The sequence below is a fragment of the Syngnathus leptorhynchus genome, chromosome 14 (genome assembly GCF_054491065.1).
Source record: "Syngnathus leptorhynchus isolate UIUO chromosome 14, UIUO_Slep, whole genome shotgun sequence".
NCBI lineage: Eukaryota > Metazoa > Chordata > Actinopteri > Syngnathiformes > Syngnathidae > Syngnathus > Syngnathus leptorhynchus.
The window spans coordinates 3928289-3951455 of NC_141208.1; the positions used below are offsets into that span (position 1 = coordinate 3928289).

General features: G+C 41.7%; 3 protein-coding genes across 3 annotated transcripts in view; 1 reads left to right on the forward strand and 2 right to left on the reverse strand.

Moving 5' to 3' along the window:
- myl13 (myosin, light chain 13) overlaps positions 1 to 5161 on the reverse strand; it is a 20345-nt gene extending 15184 nt beyond the window's left edge. The window contains exons 1-2 of the mRNA XM_085929775.1: positions 5054 to 5161; positions 303 to 364 (exon numbers count right to left, since the gene is read on the reverse strand). The gene's annotated coding sequence lies outside the window, so the exon portion shown is untranslated. The remainder of the gene's footprint in view (positions 1 to 302; positions 365 to 5053) is intronic.
- Positions 1 to 15871, forward strand: part of pth1r (parathyroid hormone 1 receptor) — a 22485-nt gene extending 6614 nt beyond the window's left edge. Inside the window, exons 2-13 of the mRNA XM_085929774.1 lie at positions 5031 to 5136; positions 9638 to 9748; positions 9919 to 10043; positions 11347 to 11441; positions 12930 to 13116; positions 13878 to 14031; positions 14245 to 14305; positions 14532 to 14598; positions 14750 to 14844; positions 14980 to 15121; positions 15373 to 15414; positions 15488 to 15871. Of these exons, the coding sequence (XP_085785900.1) occupies positions 5031 to 5136; positions 9638 to 9748; positions 9919 to 10043; positions 11347 to 11441; positions 12930 to 13116; positions 13878 to 14031; positions 14245 to 14305; positions 14532 to 14598; positions 14750 to 14844; positions 14980 to 15121; positions 15373 to 15414; positions 15488 to 15871 (1569 nt within the window). The remainder of the gene's footprint in view (positions 1 to 5030; positions 5137 to 9637; positions 9749 to 9918; positions 10044 to 11346; positions 11442 to 12929; positions 13117 to 13877; positions 14032 to 14244; positions 14306 to 14531; positions 14599 to 14749; positions 14845 to 14979; positions 15122 to 15372; positions 15415 to 15487) is intronic.
- Positions 15872 to 17027: 1156 nt separating this feature from the next.
- On the reverse strand, positions 17028 to 21838 carry tmie (transmembrane inner ear). The gene is made up of 4 exons (XM_085929776.1): positions 21761 to 21838; positions 20064 to 20181; positions 18884 to 19033; positions 17028 to 17612 (listed from the first exon to the last, which is right to left on the reverse strand). Exons 1-4 carry the CDS (start codon positions 21836 to 21838, stop codon positions 17353 to 17355), a joined length of 606 nt encoding a protein of 201 aa, XP_085785902.1. The 3' UTR covers positions 17028 to 17352.
- Positions 21839 to 23167: the final 1329 nt, after the last annotated feature.

Genomic DNA, 23167 nt, shown 5'->3' on the forward strand with positions numbered 1-23167 from the left:
ATATATATATATATCGACCAAAACATTTTTCGTTTTATGAATGTGTTTCAATGCAATTTTTTGTATATATATATATATATATATATATATATATATATATATATATATATATATATATATATATATGACATATTGAAGGGGGAAAACACCATTTGAATATTTTTTAACTCGTCTCGCTCTGTAGGCTGTAAAAGCTTCCATAATTTGCCGGAAGCAGGGCTACTTGCCTCAGGTTCATTCCCCATCTTATTATCATGAGTCAGTATCTGCAGGTGAAGAGCTTCACACAAATTGTTACTTACGCATCGCATCCTCCACTTCCTGTTGCGATGAGGCGGATCCTTCCGGCGTGTCCTGAGCGAATCTGTAAGGACAAATTGATTCGATGAAGCATGATGGAACAGTGTGCGAGCTTTTGAGACTATTTGCTGCATGTGTGAAGCGCTGAGGACGGAATACAATATGAAATTTTGGAATTCTATTTTCTATTGCCTGTTGCCATCCAATCGACGTGTTTTTGGAACATGTGTATATGAATAAATGATGCATTTTGGAAATGTAATAAAACACACTAAAAAACACACAACTCTTTACAAACACATAAAGGAAGAAAATATGCCGTACCGAATGGAACCGTACCAAATCCAGATGGTCCCGTAAATAAAAAGCCTGCCAGGAAAAGTGTTCTAGACATTCTGTCCATTTTTGGCATGCATCTAATTTTTGATGAATCCCCCGTCGGCTAATCTGTCATCAAGGATGCGATTTTGAAGGTAAATAGCCGCGTGAAGCCTGCCTTTCCTGGCCAGCTTGCACTTCATCACATACAAGATATATATGTATATTAAAACACACATAAAATATTTACCTTGGTTCCAGTAAAGCACCTCTATTATGGGAATACAGTCAGATGTTTGTTTTCTCCACTTGTTTTGGTCATTTGCCATTATTTGCACCATAGGCTAACATTGACTTCCTTGTTGTTGGCATGTATTCAACACAGGGGTCTCAAGGGGGGGGGAGTGGACTTTCCTGGATGTTTTTTTTTTTTTTTTTTTACCTCCACAAAATAAGGAGGAAAATTATAGCTGGGGCCTAATCTTGTTTTGAATGGCCAGGGGAGAGGGGGGGGGGGGGGTGATACCCAACATGAATATGTTACTTTAGACGCATGGCATCGCTTGAAGCGTTTCATGGATGAAGTTCCGGGATATTATGAAGCATGTGAGTCAGTGCCACTCCTCTTCAACGCTGCAATTTACATTTGACGATAAAAACCGCAAGCCGCAAAAAAGACTGGTTGTCCTTTGGAAAGGCTCGCAGACCGCATTCTGACTTGAAGCGGCGTTTAGCTCCTAATTATACCCTCCCTCCTTCCCTCCCTTCGTCCGTCCCTCCGCTGCTCGCCAGTCTGAAACGCGCTCCCAGATGGAAACAATGTGTGCGCACCAGGCCGCTGCATCTGGAGTGCTTTGTCAAATTAAGAAGAAAGATTCGGATGTTATATAAGTGATTTAATATAGTAATGTACGGGGTCAAGCCTTAGGAATTGAAAAGCTACTAATGGTTATGTAACAAACAGTCATGTTATTCTAATGGACCTGCTCACAGTGGATCCGAGCGCGAGGTCACAGTCATAATGATGTAAATTTAGTCGTGGTTGAGTGATTATGCTCGTACGTGTGGATTATAACCATCATCGGCTATAAATATCGGTCTTTTAAAAGCATGCATTTAGATGGAACAAATAGTGTTGTCGTATCAGCGTTTATTGTCAACGATACACGGCCGGGTGCTAAATAAAATCATGTTTATAAATGTGTCAAAAACATGTCAATTTTGTACAGATTTATTTTAGATGTATTACAAATAATATAGTAGAATATAAGATGAACTCAAAACTCAAATTATCTTTCCCCATTCAAACGAATTGAAACGACATGGATCCGGGCTGACGACCGGAGCTCAACCGAATCTATTTTTGAGTGATGACGCAAGAGTAGATTTATTTCATGCTGATTTATTGCAGACTTTTCTTTCATTTTGATCCTTTGTTTCATGCTCGCTGATGAAAATGGAGGGTGGAAGGCGCCAACTTTTGCCTCTCATATTCACTCGGGGGAAGTTCAGGAAATGACTTTGGTCAACCTCAAGTTGCTCGAGGAGGACGTATACGTCTTCGAAATGCACAGCCCGCCCCCCGTCCTCACATTTCTCCCTCTTTTCATACTCGAAGTCTTATTACTTGCATTAGGTTTATTTGCCAAAATCATTTCAGTGTTCCGTTACCAAACGATCCAACTACAGCGCCTCCTGTCCAGGTTTGCGTGTCTAGTATACAGTAGTAAGCCTCACAGGTCTTAAATACACTTCTCCCAATATTGGTCTTCTAGAGCGTTGCCGTTTAAGTCATCAAGCCACAGTTTGCGCACGCAGAGAAATAGAAACTTGCGGTTTGCTCAAGTGGAGTTTGTATTCTCCCGAGCGGCTGATGAAAAAACATGTATTTACACGGCGCCATTTTCATTTTTGGCTCGCTGTGAAATGCACAGAAAGAAATGCTGTGTTTTGAAATGAAATACAGTAAATAAGAATGTGGATGTTTCTCCCCCAACCAGCGACTGTGTTGACTCTGGCGGTTTGGTCGCCAGCCAGTGAAGGCGGAAGACTTAGCAGAAAATAATCAGGGGCCACGCTCATTACCCAGCATCCTCTTCTCCAAATGCTACATGATATTCCAAACGCTGAGTGCACAGAGTAGGTGCTACTGGATTGATTAGCAAATTGTCCATGTGAACTCAGCGTTTAACTAGTTCAAATCTTTCTGAACTAGAGCAGTTATTGAACCAAGGAAATGCAATGACCGTCTTTTCTGGAGTATAAGTCCCACCAGCTATACAATGCATAATAGAGAGGGGAAATTTCTTTGATAAAATCCAACACCAAGAACAGACATGTCATCTTAAAAGGCAATTTAAAATAAAAATAGAATAGGCAACAACAGGCTGAAGGTACGGTATGGTAACATTACATCGACACATAAACAAGGAACTGAGAACATGCCTGACATAACATACGTATTAAGAGTTATTCAAATATCTACAGCATAAATAACATGCTAACAAGTTCATTGAGTCATTAAATCCAACGAAATCTTCATCCTCTGTAATTAAATCATTTCACAGTCGCTTATAGTCCGGAAAATACGGTACCAATGAGGGTCCCCTACTGGGATTCAGGAAACGGAATCTGAGCACTTCTGATGCAAAGTGTCGTATCATCGAAGCCTGTTGCCTCATTTCATCGAGTTCCAAATGACACTCCCGCTGAGCGCTTTCATCGCAAATGTCAAGTGAGACGCGGGGAAATCCATACCGATGACAAATGCGCACACTTTCAGAATATAAGAGTTCATTTATTTCCATTCAAAATGTAACAAAGTAATCAATGCAGTGACGAGCTGTCAAATGGGCCGCACTTTGCCAAAGGTCCTCCGCTCGAGCACGCCAGGTGAAAATAAGAAAGCACGTCCCGAGGGTTCTCCTGTGGAATATTCTATATTGACTCGCCTGAGCACAGTCAACAGGTAGCATCTGTCCTTGTTCGCCTGAGGTCCAATGTTATTCCGCATGCGGTTATTTCCAGTGGGAAGCCATGAGCGTCTCCATTCTACGTTGGGCGTTCAGCTGTGGCAGCAAACTGGACATCTTTATTTCCAGGCCCAAAATAGCCAGGGTGGCGGTTCCCACTGACGCATTGTGGTTTTTGTGCACCGGGGGAGCCTACGGAAGGGCTCATAAAATTAGGTGGCGGCTTTCCAATGCATCTACTTGCGTTGGAATGAATGCAGGCACAAATCTCAGGAAATAATCCACAGGAGCCTTTTGCGGCTACGCCAGTAAAAAACTGGCAAACGTACAGTTTTAAGCAGCGAAAGCAAACAATCGGAACTTTAAAGCAGTTCAAATGTGTATTTTTTTGAAAATAGTGGCGGAATTGTGAACCGAGATGAGGAAAAATTATTTTTAATAGATGATATTATGAGTTATAAACTGTAATCTCAACACACTGAGATTTTTTCTCTCCAAACCATTAAAAATACATCGTTTATAGATTATACGATTGTGAAAATGTTAATATTAAACGTTTCTATTATCCCAAATGAAAACTTTGAAGGGGGTCACTGAGGACATGTTGAATTTTGAATTGATGATGAAGTTTGGTGCGCGCTGTTTGTGTTTCTTGCCTCGCAGCATTCCAAAATCAACTGGAGCCCAAATGCAATTCCCATCACAATGTAAATGTGCACACCGCACACGCGCCAAACGGTGACATTGATTTTTTTTTCGTTATGAAGAATTCACAGCGGAATAGAAAATGATGAGACCTCACTTGTCCTCGAGCTACAACATTTTTTTTTATCGCTTAAAGTCAAGGAGGAAAAAAAAGATAATAGTTTCAATGTTCATTTCCATTAGCCTATCAATGGATAACGTTTCCTTAGCCAAAATTGTCTTGAGCAAGTACTCGCCCTCTATGCTAGCAAGAGCTTTTGATTTTCCGATGTGTAAATATTCTATTTCATTTTCACACTATCTTGATGACTACCCCTCAATAAATAAGGATTTTTTGTCGCCTGATATGTCACTGTTTTCCACGTCCTTCCTTCTTGTCACAGCCCATTAGAATTGACGAGTTGCTTTTTATGCGTTCTTGACCTAAAACAGATCCCGGGGGGGGGGGCGTCGGGTGAGCTTGTGTACGAACCCGTTTGAGAAAACGTTTCCTCACGCTTGGCGCTGCTGCATCACACTAAAACTTGACGTGGAAATAAAATTGAGTTTCTGTCTGTCATCTGATTAAAGGTCACAGATGCAAAATGAAAAGTTGTGATCCGACCCGATTTCTCTGAATCTTTTGTTTGACTTGATTCAATCAAACTGCCTGCGAATGATAGCTGTCACAGCTTCAATTTTACTTGTAAGTTCTTCAACATATCATGTTTTGTTTTGTTTTTTCCCTCCCTTCAGGCCCGTGCAGATGATGTACTCACCAAAGAGGAGCAGATAGCACTGCTGTTCAAAGCCAAGCGCAAATGCGAAGGTCTTGTCAAGTCGAGGCAAGGCAAGCTTCCCGGTGAGTGGCAAAGCCAAGCTGGAATTTATTCCAGGCAAAGGCAGGTGGCGGCAATTTTTCATTTAAGCAGCCAAGCTTGAAAATACTTTTTTTTTTTAAGTCAAATGTATCAAACGGCTTGTAAATAATGTGCTGCCTGTTCTTTGCGTTGATAATTGCAATAATTGATTTTAACTCAAAGCAACATGTTTTCCTCAAAGTAATAATAATTTAAAAAAAAAAAAGTCTGGCTACACCAGAATTGGCTTGTTCCAGGGATGCACTGACAAATTCTCCAACCCAATTCAGTCGTGGCAAAATGACAAGGCTCATCAAAGGATAATAATAATAAATATCATAATGGTAACGTTATACAACGACTTGCTTCCCGGGTCAATCAAATCAAGAAGAATCTTTTGATAAGAACCAAGAAGGTCAGAAATAAATGAGAAGTCGTGCTGTACTAATCTAATAATGAGTGGCTAAAATTTTATGAGACCACCTGCCGCAAAGACCGGCCCAGCATCATCACGCGCTTTAATGCCGACGTTTTCCATTTCAGGCCGTTATTACATTTGCAATCAATTCAACTTCGTTACTGTTGATTGGGTTTACTTGAGTGATTTCCTGTGGCTCTATTGACTCGGAAAATTTTATGTCAGACTCCCACCAGGCTGAATGATGTAAAGACGTGAAATGCTGCAGCTAAATGGTTTCATTGGTCTAACTGGGCTTTGCCATTTTTGGGCGATTCTAAGTGAACTGAAGCTGAGAGGATTGCACGGGTGAAACATATGTGACATGAAAAAAAGCAATAAGTACACTGAGAAGGGGGAGGGGCCAAAAGCAGCAGTATAGCCATGACTCTATGGTGCTTCAAATCAATAGCGTTTTAATCAAAGATCTTCTGTATGTGCTATGTAAATGTCAATTTCTCGCTTCACTGAGTAATTAAAACACTAATAGCTTTATCTGCAGTTGATCTTTTCATCATGCGTAAATGCTGCAGAGCTTGATGCAATGTGTTTTTATTTGGGAGGGGGGGGGGGGTCTAGTGCTAACTTTTTTCTCGCCATCAGTGACGAAATGTATATTGGTGTTCCAAAAAAAAAAAAAAAGTGAGGGAACATTGAATATATTTTCGCTTGGCAATGAATTGCGACAATGAGGCCCAAACTGCTTTTGTGTTTCCTTTGCTTTTCCTTGCCGTGGAGCCAAGTGGGTGATTATTTGTATATTTATGAACGTCTGAGGAACATTGAAATCCAAAAGAACCCCGACCTCATTGTGGTTTTCTGTCCACTTGATTGCTTGGAAGGATATTTGTGAATATCGTAGCCAAACCGAAATTTCTGTGCCCGCCTCGTTCCAACGATGGACGTCAACCAAATGTTCCATTAAAAGTCTTTGCTTCCAGGATATGGACACAAAAGCTTTTGTTTCTCCCAGTATGATGTTTCCTAATGGTGGGTTTGAATAATATCCAAGAATTTTGAATGCGATTGTGAAAATATGACTGCAGGCGCCAAACGGTTTTGATTATGATAATAATGGGTTTGTCCCTCCAATTGTATTTAAGAGCCACTGCAGCAAGAGTGTGCGTGGTGCTCATCTGACCACCAGCCCACTTAATCTGTTCTGACGGGTCAGTGTGACTGACTGCGAGGCTTAGTGTCACACTTCAGCGGCACATTTGGACTGTTATTTATTTCGTCAAAACCAGCCGTTTTCTTTTTAAGTGTTATTTCACTGCATCGTCGATTTTGAGAAGTCTTTTTTTTTTGTACAGTTAATATCGATAGTTTGATCAGATGTAATTCCACTGTTGACCACTAGATGGTCTTCTATAGTGTGTTACAATTTATAGTATTTTAGCACGGGCCTAGTTTTTGGTTGAAAATGATTGCTGTAATCCTGCTTTTTATATCTACAGAAAGTAATGTGCAATTTAAAATGTACACATTTTAGCCTTTTAAATATATTTGCATTGCTGAAAATGTGTTTAGAGACCTTAAAAAAGGTTAACAGGTGTGAACTGGTTAAAATCTAGCCTGGAGAGTTTTTAAATAAGATATTTCTATAGTTAGCATTTCACTTATTACGGGGGTGGTCTGGAACGTGACCCCTCCTCGGTTCGATGCAGAGGAAAAAAAACAAAAAAAACCAATAATATAATTGTAAATATTGTGCAGCCTACTTTGAGTGGTCACATTTGAGTGGAACAATCCCTGAGTTACGCTCCATTAGGATCCTCGCATGCTTAGGTCGCTGTTCACTGACCTCCTTTACTTGTTGAGACGTACAGTTAAAGGAGCCGTGATTAATATTTTACCTTATTAATGAAACATATGTACATGCCTCGTGCATTTGACTTTGTGTAGATGGATGAGCACGTAGCCCTTGTTCCTTTTTCCGCTTGATTTAAGGCTTTTCTCTTTAATGACCCCATTAAGGGTCTCAGCCATTGCGCTTCACAAAGTAGCATTAGCACAAGCCTCTTTTTTTTTGTTCAAAATTGCAAGCTTTTCCAAATACTCGTCAATGAAATGATTTCATCAAATCAAAAGCACATCTACGACAAACAGGGGAGCACCAACGGCTTGTTGAAGGCCAATGAAAGCTTCTCGATGGTCCGTGTAAGTGTTTATTCTAAAGTGGTGGGCAAGGCGTCGGACATGTTGGAGCGTTTTTAGAAAGTTCGACCAAAGTTATGCGGTGTGTTGTTGCTTTGTGGTGTGACCTTGAAAGTGCGGAACACCCAGAGGATCACGGCGAGTGTGCAATTTCGCTGCCCGTTTTTGGGGATGCAGTGGCTTATTTTTCTATTTATCTTGCCTGACCACCCGCTGAGGCGCTTTAGTTGTCTAGACAGCTGTTTTTTTTGTTTTTCCAGAAGATAGTCGAAATTGCCCGTGGGACCATCTCGCAGATCTGTGGATACGAACACTTCCCAAGATTAGATTGGACTTTTTGATTTTATCTGGCTACACCAGAGGTTCTCCACAATTTGGAAGAAAATACCATGAACATACAAAACGTAGATTTAAATAAAGGACAAGAGAAGTGCTAATGTCCCCTAGCTTATTTCACCACCTGCTGGAACTTCCGACAGTTGTTAATGCACTTTTTCTTTCCATCCATCCACTCTAAAATGTTCTCTCGCGCTAACATTTGAATAACAGCTCCACTAAAACTCTATCAGACTGCCTTAATGTCATTTTGCATTTGGTAAGAGTAAAAAAAACAACAACTTTCATTCTAACTCTCTGCCTTCTTGTTATTTGTACTTAAAATACACCCAATTGCCAGACAAGCTTCTCATTGAGGGGGAAACACACTGAGGTTGGTGTCGGGGGGGGGAAGCGGGGGAGTGCACTGCCGAGGGATGTGGGATCGATGCCCCAGACCTCGCTTTGGGGTAAAAATAAGCTGGAGCTTGTGGTCTATGCATAGAATAACATCATTGGGGAAAACGGAGAGCAGACGTTTTGACATCTGCGAGGTCGTAATTAAAATCGTGGCGCGGGTGTCGGGCCAATTTGCATCACTAATAACACACTTCCTTTATCGTCTTTTTTTTTTAGCGTTGTGATCATATATCAATTACATATACATATATCAATTACATATACATATATCAATTACATATACATATACATATATACATATATATATATATATATATATATATATATATATATATATATATATATATATATATATTTAGCCCCGTGTAGGTGGTCCTAGTAAGAGCACAGGATGTGTGGTGAGGGGGAGTCTGCTCTTTCATTTAGCTTCAAAAAAAAAAAAAAAAGAACAATATCGTCAATGCATGCCCCCTCCTCTCCTTTTGAGTAGAGGAACTTAAAGGATGGACTGCAGAGAAAGCATAGTTTTGGTTTTATCCCAAGCTAGTTATTAGTGGTCAAAGTCCGGCAGATGTTTTCAATAATGACACGATGTAAATGCCAAACCGCACGCCAGGAATTTGGGGTGGGGTGGACGGTGGAAAGGGGGGGGGGCGTTGTTATCAGAGGTCTGTGGTCCACCAGTCTGCTGACAATCATCTTACGGGCCTCTGGCAATGGGGCTGAGATATTTTTTTTTTTTTTTTAATCTTCAAATCAGGCAATGTTCCCAATGTTCTTTGGATCGTCTGTTCTAAAATCCGAAACATGATTTGATGTGTTATTATTATTTTAATGAATAAGCTCATATCTATGACCTCATTAGTGTTTTCTGTGCCAGTTGATTTTTTTTGGGTTGTGAGGTGGGCCACACTGTTTACAATGAAGATCTGTCTGCTGGAACTTCTCAGCATGCCACAATTTAAAGTCTTAATTACATTACAATGGCTGGAAAATGGAAAACAATGTGTGCTCTCCGCTTGACCCACAGTTCCATAAACGACTGCTCATTTACATTTTGCGTAAAGTACAAAAATGTGCCCCACTTATTTTTAGTTTTCTCACCGATTCACACTGCTGCTTTTGTACGTGATGCTACTTTTTTTTCTCCGTAGATGGTTACTGCTCACCGGAATGGGATGGAATTGTGTGTTGGCCTGAAGGGGCTTCAGGGAAGCTGGTGTCCACCTCATGTCCGGAGTACATCTACGACTTCAACCACAGAGGTAAGATGTGGCCCACCCCTAATTTATAAATAGGTAAATGGTTTCATTCATCTTTAGTCACGCCCACATTTATGTTTTCTCATGTGTATTACTGTCACACAAAAAATATTTCCCACAACAATGTAAAAAAAATAATAATAATGATTAATGCTTTTGTGCTTGCTGTGTAGGGCGAACGTACCGCCGCTGCGGCAACAATGGAACGTGGGAGATCTCCGCAGCCAATAACAAGACGTGGGCCAATTACAGTGAATGTGCAAAATTTCTCTATCATTACAACCAGAACCAAGAGAAGGTAGGGCTCACACTGCATCCTTTGACATTTTCCCTGAGGTGGTCTTCTGGGAATTCCCTCCCCTAGACTTAATCGAGTGCCCCATATTGTCACCTTTGCCATCGAATGCTGTTCTAATATGTGGATAGAAGTTCTTCCATCGACATATAGCTTGACATGCTGCAGTGTGTGTGTGTAAATACCGCGATCAACTCATTCACTGCCAACCCATTGAATATCTTTGACGTCTATAACTGTCACTGGCACTGAATGAGTTAACATGAGCATAGAACATGAACGTGGCTAAAATGAGGAGACTCGCGTGGCCAAAGTTTTTATGTATAACAGCCAGCCGACGGCGGGGTGTCTATCGATGCGCAGTTGGGGTCCGTCGGCATGGTTTCTTTCATCCCAGTCATGTAGCTCCATGAGGACAATGCTACGCATGGCTTAGATCAGCCATGGTTGATGGCTTTGACATCACCCGCTCACAGTAGGCGTTCCGTTTGACGCCGGCTTGTTTGACAAGCTACAATCGAGACTTTCAAGTTATGCTTTTATCAAAAGGCTTTTTTGAATTATTCTTTTTTTTTTGCTTCCATGCCACATCAAGAATGACAGCAGGTGATGAAATCGCACAAATACATTTTACCAAGCTTCAAAAGGAGGATTTGATTGTACGCTTTGGGAAATGTAACTCTCAGCGTAGTTTAATGAGATTGAGGAAGCGGGGACTGGCTTTTTTTTTTTTAATTTACCATATAGGAAGAGAAAGTTGTTCAATCAGAAGAAAACTTTCCATTTTCTCATGTCTGGCTATAGTTTGACCCTGTACAGTACTTCCAATCTAATTGGCTCCTACACTGTAGAGAGAAAAAAAAGTCGTATAAGCTTTTTTAAAGTCGGCCAATTCGACTACATATTTTAAGTTATGCTGTGAGAATTAACTAATTTTGTGTTTTATGGTAATTTTGGAGCGAGGCTGGAACTAATTAACGTCATTTCCATTCACTTCAAAGTGGAAAGATGATTTGATATATATACTATTGGTCAAGGAATGAATTCAAGTCTTTTTTAAAGCACTACTAAATATGGACACACTAGTCGTGGCCAAGCTTTCTCTGCTGTGCATAATTAAGCTCAATCACATCAGTCCCGTTTCAATACCTTCGCCGCGTATCATCATCATCATCATCATCATCATCAACATCATGGTGTGAAGTTAAGCACGCTGGAATGTACATAGCAGATGTGACCCAATGAGACTTGCCTCCTTTGTGTTTGGATTCTTTGCCATTTACTTTTTTTTTTTTTTTTTCAACAGGATGTCTTCCATCGCTTGTACCTCATTTACACCGTGGGCTACTCCGTGTCGTTGGGATCACTCATCGTGGCTGTGGTCATCTTGGGATATTTCCGGTGGGTCCCTGCTGTCTGTCAGTGTGGTCTTCATCAGCCGCATCCCCTGGAGACCTTTTTTAACACGACACAGGGTTGAAGCAATTAGGAAGAGTGACAAAAAGAGGAAGTCACAATGATGAATGCTTTGTGCGGCGGTATTGACGGCTTGATGATAATATTGTGTATTTTCCATATTACAAGCAGAAGCGGAAAAAGTATTGAGGCCTTAGATCGGTGCGGCAAAACTAGTTAATTAAATAGAAGGCGTGAATCTGAAAATAATGAAAATGAGAACAAATGTAGTCATGTTCATCAATTAAGAGTCAGTTTGAGCATATATTTTTTTTCTGAAACACTTTGCTGACAAAGAATTCAAAGACACATTTTTAATTAGCGTGGTTTCTTTCTCTTTGCCTTTGTGGCTTGGCAATGAATGTGGAATTTGAAATGAATAGATGAATGAAAAGATAAATTGCAGTGAGCCACATTTAGGCTAAAACATTTGCTTCACTCCAGTTTTACAGTCAAATAAATGAGGATGATGGCAAGGAGCTCTCATTCAGGAGCGCTGATGTTTTTCATGGCCGCTTTGGGGCAAGCTTTGGCAACAGGAAGTGTCAGGAATCGACACTGTTGACTAACGTTTCCACGCTAGCCGTCAGAAGGCTTCAGCGTCGCTCCCCCGTTGGCACTCTGCAATATGTTTGGGGCCAAATGAGTTTAATAAGTTCTCCCGAGGGTCCATCTGACATTCCGTCTCCGCCGTTCCAGAAGCACTCAAGACACGTCTCGCCTCAAACACGTCAGCTTGGAGACACCGGTGCTCCCCAAATGTTTTTCCCGAGCAGGGACAGGCGATATTTCACATTAATGGGTGGCTTTCCCACCGGGGAACTGTGGGATAGATTACTTGTCACCCAATCAATAGGCTGCCTTGTCAAAGTTTTAGCTCATTAAACAGGCAAGGAATGCTGGATTGTATTGGGATTAGCGATATCGACATTTGGGTTGATGTCAGCGCACAATTATAAAGAGGCACGACCTCACCGGAGTTAATGTTCAGCCAATGTGCTGGTGAGTAAATAAATTCACCCCGGGAACATATGCTTGTAATTGTGTTGTTGTTATTGGCCACAAATGCAACATCTGCTTGTTTGATTGAAGAAAACTTCCAAGAAATCACAATTTAATGAAACTCAGAAAGCTTATTTAAACATGTTTTCAATTCAAACTTGAGTAATATTTTATGACTATATTTATATATTATATTATTAGTTATATTTATTTTAGGACTTTGATAGGAGTAATAAAAATCCTCAATGAATAAAAAATAAATAAATGATAATATAGCTAAAAATGCTGCACCATTTCTTAGCATATTGTCCACCAAGAATTGAAAATGAATATCCATTCAAATATGATCATCTCTGTCAGGAACGTCTTCTGATCTATAAGAATTGATTACTGTCACCCCCAAACATCTACCACCATCTTGTCTGCTCTTAGACGTCTGCACTGCACCAGGAACTACATCCACATGCATCTCTTCGTGTCCTACATGTTGAGAGCTGTGAGCATCTTTGTCAAGGACATCGTGCTCTACTCGGGATCCGCCCTGGAAGATGTGGAACGTGTCACAGTGGAAGAACTCAAGTCCATCACGGAGGCTCCTCCATCCAATAAAGCGCATTTTGTACGTGCAAAAAAAAAAATATATATATATATATATATATATATATATATATATATATATATATATATATATATATATAATATTATTATTGTTTTATTCTAATTATTTTTTACAATATATGTATAAGTTGAGACGCTTGTCATCAACGTACGGTTTACAATCCTGCGCACACAACAATCCTCAATCCAAAGCGTTTCAACATCCACACGACATAATCAATGGCGCATCCCGGAACACGACGCCCGACAATAAAGAGCCATCAGTAATCAGCGCCGAGTGGCCCCTAATAACGCGACAGGGTAACAACTCGGCAGCAAGCTGGAGGCGAAGCACAACTGGAGCAGAATCAATGGCTGACCAAATCAGCTCTCTCTCCCGAGACCTCGGCTCATTCTGTCGTTACAACCGCACTTCATGTTAAGTGCATGCTTCTTTTTCAAATCACGCCAATGCAGACACAATGGCTTTTGTTATCGTATTCACGCCGCCGATTTTTAGGTGCGTCCGTGCGCTCTCACAAAGACTGAGTTTCTTACTTACTCTCTAACAAGTGGAAAGGTCAGATTGTGGATTATCTTGTCCTCATTTACGAAGCTTCAGAAAACACCTTTCCAGCGTTCAAGATCGGGTTATTCACGTCCTGATCTTGTTACCTGGCTTTTTAGGTCATGTGTAAGACAAGGTCCTGTTCAGGTACTTCCTGCTTGACGGAGGTGTGTGTATCATTTATACATTTACTGGTGTTGTGTGTGTGTGCACAGATTGGCTGCAAGGCGGCCGTGACACTTTTCATGTATTTCCTGGCCACCAACTACTTCTGGATCCTGGTGGAGGGTCTCTACCTGCACAGCCTCATCTTCATGACCTTCTTCTCAGACCGGAAATATCTTTGGGGCTTCACTCTGATCGGATGGGGTGAGTCGGTCACCGACGGAACATTCCGTCCGCTTCCAATTGGGTCGTCACGGCGCCTGCATTGTACACACTGTGCGTATTGTCCACATCGGCACAGCGCATACAATGTGGATGCCGCGTCGGGCCGTCGTCGTCGCCGCGGGTAAAAAAATAAGCGGGCGTCTGCGTGGATGGCTTCTTATTTCTAAGCGTTTGAAATATTTCATTTTGCAGGTGTGCCAGCCATGTTTGTGAGCGTTTGGGCGACAGTGAGGGCCACGTTTGCAGATACAGAGTGAGTGTCGCTGCCGGTCAAAGCGTTTCGTCGATTTACGAGTTGGATTTGATACGATACAGATTACTATTATTATTTTTTTGCATGATCATTTCTTCAGTTCTGATAGCGAGTAAACTTTAACTCGAAACGATCCACTTCGAGAAATGTTCGGGCGCTTGCAGACATCTCAGATCACATTGTTTATCGAACATTTATCCCAGTTTCGTTGTTTATCTTGTCACAGATGCTGGGACTTAAGTGCGGGCAATTTAAAATGGATTTATCAAGTGCCTATACTTGCAGCTGTTGTGGTAAGTGTGTGCTTTCTATTGGATATGACACCCCCACCCCCCTGTTGTGAAGAAAATGATGGCATTTCATTCATACCACCTATATTACAGCTTCTGGGAAAAATCAGACCTGTGATTACAACCCTGTTGTTATGCATTTACCTTTTGGCAGGTCAATTTTGTCTTATTTTTAAACATCATCAGAGTCCTAGCAACTAAATTGCGGGAGACCAATGCAGGAAGGTGTGACACCAGGCAGCAGTACAGGTACGTGATGATTTGTAGATGTTTGATGTAAAAAAAAAAAAGTCCGTAGTCCAAAAATGTGCTACTAATTCTACCAGTTTTTGGACTTTCAGACTTTCATCAAATGAAATAATTCATTTTTTTCTACCTTTGCAGGAAATTGCTGAAGTCCACGCTGGTCCTGATGCCGCTGTTTGGCGTGCACTACATTATATTTAACGCGATGCCCTACACGGAAGTCTCCGGCATCCCTTGGCAGATCCAGATGCACTACGAGATGCTCTTTAACTCCTTCCAGGTACAATGTTGCCCGCAAACTATTTTCTCCTTGTTTTTTTTGTTTTTTAGTGCAACTGACAAATAAATCATCATGCAAAATGGCTCATCGTGCTTCACATGATTAGAAGTAGAGTATTAATTGATGCAATTTATGAGGTCATCATTACTTGAGTGTAGTTTATGCTTTTGTGACATTTTCGTTTTGATATTTTTCTGCAAATGTGAATCACTGTACTAAGCAGATGGCACACTGCTTTCTTTTTGTCACAGGGCTTCCTTGTGGCAATCATATATTGCTTTTGCAATGGGGAGGTAAGTAGTCCAAGACCAAAATCTCCCGGCAAAGTCACGATATACCTCTAAACGCACCACGTTGTGTTCAAAGGTGCAAGCGGAGATCAAGAAGTCGTGGAGCCGTCGGACACTGGCGCTGGACTTCAAGCGGAAGGCGCGCAGCGGCAGCAACACGTATAGCTACGGCCCGATGGTGTCGCACACCAGCGTCACCAATGTGACCGCCCGGGCGCCACACGCTCTCCACCTCACCACCCGGCTGGGCCCGGCGCCACTCAACGGGCACCGCAACCTGCCTGGCTACATCAAGAACGGCTCCGTGTCAGAGTGCTCGGCACCGTCGTCGGGCCAGGAGATCCACGCCGAACCCGAGGAGCTCTGCGCCGCTTCGGGGCAAAGGCCGCCGGCGGGCCTGGAAGTGGAGAAGCCCTCACCTGTGTTGGTGGTGGAGGAGGAGCGGGAGACGGTCATGTGACGCTTCTGTAAAAATGAGGGAACCCAAAATGATGTGGCCAAGACATTTTGAGCTGCCACAGTGAATGTGCAACAGTCTTAATACGGGCTGTCTTTTTAAAATCAATTTCATTTCTTTGCATCCACTGCCATCATTTTATGACTTTTTTTTTACATGTTGCCATTTTGTTGTTGCATAAAAAGGCTGGAGTTGCCAGGAAACAGCCTTAATCAATCTCACGACAGGCGTGGAGATATGTTTCTCGTTTTGAAAAAGTCCTCATTGTTGTTAAAGGGAAGGCACTCAGGTAATTCTTGTACGCTTATGATTTTTCTTTTTTTTTTATGGAAAGGCAGTGAAGCATTCAGCAACTTTTTCTCTCCAAAATGAACAATTTTCCGCTCAGTCCGAGCTATTTGACGCAGTCGAAATGAATGTTTCCAGCGTTGCTCGACAATTTGTATTCGGCTACACCGGGCAATCTCCGAGCGCGTTAAATATGTTGCGAAGACATTTCTCCAAAGCTGATCCAGTGCTAGATACTGTATGCTGCTTCGATGATGTACATACAAGTCACAATGTTTACAAACGCCGATCAAATTGTTGAGCTCATGTTGTTGCAAAGTAGAGTTTTTGCTGTGTTTGTATATTTCTGTTGTTTTTGTGATATTTGACGTGCATACAGTAAACACTCCAAACTCAAAAAGCTACATTTTAAAATTCTACATTCCATAGTTAAACCAAGGTGATTTTTCAGTATCATTATTATTATTCTTTTTTTTATATTGAGCAGCATGTTGCACTAACGGTTAGCAAGTCTGCCTCGGTTCTGGTTTGAACCCCAGCTCCTTCTTTCCTTCCTTCTTTCCTCAGTTCAGTCTAATCTTTTCATTTTTAAAACTAATTCTCTCTTCTTCCATTCCGTTTAGTGTGAGCTACTGTTTTCGATCAGATCCAATCTGCCTTTCGCTTTATCAGAGGTAAAATCAACTGTCCAGACATCTATAATGAAAATGTCACAGCTATGGACCGTCGCTAATTCAAAATAAACATCTAGAAAATACGATGGTATTTGAGCACTTTATCGAGATGGTTAAACTAGATATAATACAGTCCTCTGTTCTGATTGTATCATGTCAAACGATGGTGTTTGGCAGCTAATAAGCATAGTTTGTGCAAGTATAAAATGTCTGCTTGTTGTTGTCTTTTTCGATCCTGTTGCCATGGAAATAAAAAAACGCCAAGTGTACATACATGCGTGTTTACAATGTGGCTTGTGAATAATACAATAAAAGTGTTCATTCACTGTTTCCTGAGATAATTTATTTGAGTAGAAAAGAAGTGTCAATATAAGGTGGCCGATATCAGCTTTTTTTTAACTTACATTTACGAATTTTGGTGCTCGCATTTTGTTAAAAAATATATATATTTTTTTAAATCATGTCACAAGAATAGTTTGTTTTGCATTCGGTCTGACCACTCACTGTATTATGTCCATCAAGTCACTTTGGAGCTTTCTTGCCACCACCTCCTTTAGCTCCTCTGTCTCCGTTCTGTGCCGTTTTCTTGCCTTTTCCTTGGCCGCCTCCTTCCTTGTCGGCGGTTCCCGCTTTCTTCCGCTCTCCCTCGTCACCTTTGGCACCCTTGCCTCCTTCCCTCCTCGCCTCCTTGGTCTTCTTCTCACCTCGGTTGGCGTCCACTTTCCCCGAGACGGTGGCCACGGCCTCCGCATCTTCTTCCTTCTTGTCCTCTGCTTTGGCAGCTGTGCAACAGGACAAATAGACAACAAACAAGAGGGTTCTTAGATTGAAGGCTGAAATGAAATCTGCTTAAGTAGGGAAGCATGTGATGAAGGCACATCTGTCGCCTGTGTATTCTAATAAACTGGCTGATTATGACCTGACGTGATCCTTTTGAAGTGGAAGGAAAAATCCGGAACAGTCATTATTTTACAAGTACCTGTGTACCAGGACAAGGTCAGCTGAGTTTGTAGAACTGGAGATGCATCTATCCATCTCGCTAAAGTTATAAAGTGCAACCCGTGCGATGTCTTATTTGTCACAGTCAGCTTTTAATCGGCGCACATCACAGTCAACGCACACACAGAGCTAAAAACATTGGTGAAAATGGCAGTTTTGATCTCAGTGAAGAGCACAAGAGGAGAGGGTGAATAACTGGATTTATTTGTAAATGCGCCAGCCACTTGCAAGCATTGCCACGTTATCGTGTTTCGCTTTGCGTCCGCATTGTTTGTTATGCCGTACAATATGAATATCCTGCAAAAGAAACATAAAAAAAAAAACCTCAATTTAAATGTAACCTTTGTAGGCCTTCATGCTCACTATTTGGCAAGGACATTGTTGATGGTGCACAATGACTGACATGAGGGGTGGGGTCACTATTTGGCAAGCATTTACGAACCACTTGGCAAGCAACTATATTTGATTTTAACTTGAGTTACAATGAATGTAAAGAATTAGAGCCATGTGACTGCTCACAGCCAATCACCAGACAGAATAGGATAAATATACCAAAATCATGTCAGTATTTTAATTACGATGATGGTTAAATTATTTTTAAAAACACAAAAAAAACATGTTTTAAGAATAAAGTTCTTCTTATTTACCTGTTTATTACTACATGCATTTATGGCCCATTTCTAAAAGGCCAATGGGATTCTGTTACTTCACACTTGATGACTACGAGTATGTTTAAATGTTACAATTTAACACGATGCCATTTTCCCAGAATGAATAACAGAGGTGAGGACAAAGTCGGAGGAAAAGAAAGGAGAAGATCACGCCGTCTCCGGCAAAGGAAGCGAGGCGGCCTGCTCCTCGGCGAGGCCGACCAGAGAACGCTCACTGTTGGTACGACTCTCGCTTTGAATCTGCTCGGAGAGCGTCTGGACAGCGGATGCGTCGGGAATAGCTGCCAACGACGAAGGAAGAAACGAGAAGAGAAGAGGAATCAAAGGAAGGAAAAGGGAGTATGACGGAAAGAAGAAAAGCAAGCAAAGCAGATGCAACTTACATCCCGGCACCTCTGTCAACTCGTTAAGAGGTGGCACCGTCTCCAATGTGTTGGCATATTTCTTGGCGGCCTGTCGCTGCGCGTGACGCGCTTCAATTTCCTTTTTGGTCCTTGGAATTCGACATTTGAAAATGCAACACAGTGTGATCACTGGAGAGAGGAGAAGAATGAAAAAGATTGGTTTTTTTTTTTTTTTTTTGGTCAGTTGGTTCAATAACAATGTATCCAGACGCAAATGAGGACATATAGCATCTAGCATGTGATTAGCAAGCTAATCCTCTACTCTGAAAACTTTTTTTTTTTTTTTTTAAATTGAAGAAGTATGCGAGTACTTGGGTCCATTTTCGGATACGTATATTCGTCCAAGGGATAACTTGTGACAGGACACTATCCGTACTGATTGTTGCCACGTTGTCATTGTACAAGCGGACCCAAGAGAATGGCAGAGTTCTTTATTGACTCACGAGATACAAGGTGCTAATTGTTTCGTGAAAGAAGGCTAATAGCAGCAATAACGCAATCTCTCCAGAGAGCCGACTTCCTGGCTGCAAATGGAATGGAGAGCAGAACCTGAAGGCACCACGGGACGACTAAATCTAGTTTTATTCCAACCGCAGGTCATTCTCGGATCTCGAGTGGCGTAAATGCGTCGTTTTCAGCGTCTAATTAGATCATTTCGTGCAGCGTGAGAGTGGTAAAGTCATTAATGCCAAGCATACGACTTGTTTTAATAAATAGTCTGCTGTGTTTGAGCTCGGGTCGGGTAGACGAGCGACCGTGGAGTGTCACCACCTGGCACGCCACATGCTGTGAAAAAGTCTCGTGACGCCAAAGCATTGCATAACGGTGTCATTTAAAAACAACTTTACACAACATGGCGTAAAGACATTATGAAATAGAAGGTCAAGAAATTGAACAGTTTGGACACATTTTTTTGCTTCGTTTCAATAGACATTGTCCTGCTCCTGCCACCTGGGGGCAGTATAGTAGTCATGCAGATTATATAGACTAAAGAGTAAGAAGAAAGTAATATTAAATTAGATGCTCTTAAAAGAAAGGAAAAATGGATATCACTTTTGCTATATTATTATTTGTTGCTCCACCATTTACCTGGCAGACAATGGGAATTTGTAAAACCAATTCACGACTCAATTGTAAGAAAAGGAGATGCGCGACTTACCTATCGCTAAAACAAACACAGAAAAGATGCCGATGACCTGCCATAAGCGCAGCCCCCAAAACACCACAGTCTCTGATGTGACAGGGTCCGGCTTATTGGGGGGGTCTGTGGGTAAAAGCTGTTGGTGGGTAAAACACAAGACAAAAAAACAAGTATATATCAATATTTTATATTTGTATGCATATCGAAAAAGAAAAAAAAAATAATCTTCCAAAGTTTCCTTTCTACGTATTCATCTATCTGAAGCACCTTTTTTATCAATGCGGTCACAGTCACGGCACACGCGTCTATGCTCAATTAGAAATCCGTACATCGGCGCCACTTGAACTTGTGTTCTCTTCAACCTCTCGTTCCACTCTGCAATGTTTCATTTTTCAATCCCAACATATAGCACAAAGCATGTGAAGAATACATAAGTATCATTGAATGTTTTTCAATCAGTGGAAAAAGTTTGCACACCCCCCTGGTAGAGATCAATGGATAGCGTAGCATAGCAACGACTTAATTAGATGTCAGGAGGCTGCGGCGGAAATTTGAGACTTGATCGTACTTGGGTCGCCAATAGATCCGAAAAAGCTCAATTATTGCATTTGCTGCTGTCACCGATACGTCAACGGCGCTAGAAAATAAAGAAAAACAAGGTCGCGACAAATATATCACCATTACATTGTGTTTAGTGCTGCTACTGTTTTATTTTTTAAATTGAAGTTTTACATTTCTGTTTGAAAGTATCAATTATATTATATTCAAAGATCTGATCATGGTTTTCGAGAGCTGCTATTTGGCAATTTTGTGTTTTTTTTTCTCAAGGCAATCATGAAAAAAAGGAAATATCAAAGAATCACCTTTTCTAAGAATCATTGAACACTTGAATTGGAGAGAGCAGCATTCAGCTCTCTTTCTCATTCCCAATGTTCAAATGAACCATAATGAAGATATTCAGTGTGACTCTTAAATAACTTGGTGATGTAAATTGCATCCCCTGCGAGGGAGAGAGTCATGCGGCGCAATTAGCATGTGTTAACCTGGAGCTTGCTCAAGGTATAAACACACGATAAAAAAAAGTACACACCAAACTGCCGTGCACCTGCAGAAGACCACAATAATACAAACATGACGACAATTAGAAATGTTTTTTTTAAGACTCAAGTTCCGATAAAGAGAAAAACAAGCGTGTTATTTTACAGCAGCTGAACTTGCATCAATTTGAAACTGGCAATCGTGTGTGGTCATTTGACTGTCTGGCTCCATTTGGTCAAATTAAGTCAAATGACTACTAAAGTAATGTTTTCAATAAAAGTATTCAATTAAAATAAGTATCCAAAATGTCATTTTAATGGCGGAAACGTAGCTTCTTCCTAAAAAACACGGCTTGGCTAACAAAGGTTTTATGCTTGACCCCTGAACCAACTCCGTTTTCACATTATTCTTATTATTATTATTCTATTTGAATCATTTTTGCATCGGGGCATCATTGCAGTATTGTGTTGATGTCAAACTTGGGTTTTTGCTCTCCCATTGTATTGCACATCAATAGCAACCCGAGGACGAGCCCTCGCTCAATAATGGACCTGGCAAGCAATCTGAGTAAACACATTGACAGCAATAATCCCAAGAAGACCATAACAACACATTTGCTTGTCAGATGACCTGTTGGAGGAGGAAGAAGATGGTGATGAAGATAACAGTGGTCTTACCTCGGGGTCTGGGATCTGTGACAGGACGCGGGACAAGCAATGGGACAGCAGCAGGAGGACAACCGCATCGCCGACCATCCTCGTCCCCTCCCTGTGTCCGCTGCCCCCCCCCTGTATGACCGCACCGGCGCCAGACTATACCAGAAACTACCACTGGCGCCCCCCCTCCTCCCCCAACCCACCCACCCACCAGCTAAGGTGATTAACGGCAGCTATCTCCCACAATAGTCTGCTGCCTTTTTCTGCTCCGATGCCGCAGTCTCCACACGAGGAAGCCAAGGCAGCAGTTGTTGGGGCACATTAATTAATAAATAGAGCTGGTGTGCTTTACAGCCTGCTCGGGACACCATACACACACACACACACACACACACACACACACACACACACACGTGTGGCAGACGGGGGGGGATGGGCAATACGGTAACTGAGATGGAAGCCAATGGCGGTGAACATCCCGGTCTTTATTATCTGGCAGGTCTGCAGACGAGTAAGATAACAGTCTGTCCGCTTGGGGAGAATGAATCGTGTATTTGTAACTCACAAGAGGCTCACATCTGGCTTAAGTCTGATAACGATTCGAATCAAGCGAATCGGGTTGTTTATAACATAAAGGTCATGGTGGATCAAACTGGTAAGCCCTTTTGCATTCATTAAGTAGCCAAAAAAGTAGCTCTCACTTTCATCAAGGTTGGTGACCCCTGACCTATGGTTTAACGAACACGCTAGAGCTGTATCAAGCTGAAGAGTGAGCATGTGCGGATGACGGGAATCCATCAAGTCATCTGTGATGGTCTTTGTCATTAGCATTCACTCAGTGTGCATCCTGCAGTGTGGAAAACGGCTGCACACACAAAGCACCTGATGTGTTAGCGGCTCAGCTGGCATGACCCCAGCCAATTTTGGGCTATGTGTGTGTGTAAGAGATATGACACACACACACACACACACACACACACACACACACACACACACACACACACACACTCATACACGCATGAGAATCACCAGCTGCAACATGTGATGTGCAGCTGTCATGACATCATCGCTATCACGTTAGCCGCAAAGACAATACGCTACGGATGTCTGCATTGCTGATATCACAGTCAATGAGTCAAACTTCCAGTCCCACACTAAAAACGAGACCAGTCCTTTCAAATTATGTTTCAGTTCCGTAAGAGGTTGACTGAAAGCACATGACTCACCGTAATGCCACCCGGTGAATCGAGAAAATAGTACATTGCCATAATTTACGGACTACAAAGCGCCTCCATTAAAATCGAGACGCTTTGGTGACTCCAACCAGGTAGATTTTTCCAAAACTATTGGGGACACCACAAGGGTGCGTTCTCAGCCCAATGCTTTTTACACGGCCAAGCCACGACAGCATTTCAATTCAATTTCCAG

Coding starts and splice junctions, on each gene's coding strand:
- tmie (XM_085929776.1), bottom strand. CDS start 21,838: ATGGTCGGCGATGCGGTTGTCCTCCTGCTGCTGTCCCATTGCTTGTCC. Junction 19,034..20,063: donor TGTGTTTGTTTTAGCGATAG/GTAAGTCGCGCA, acceptor TCCTCTCTCCAG/TGATCACACTGTGTTGCATT. Junction 17,613..18,883: donor GTTGACAGAGGTGCCGGGAT/GTAAGTTGCATC, acceptor CCTGTTGCACAG/CTGCCAAAGCAGAGGACAAG.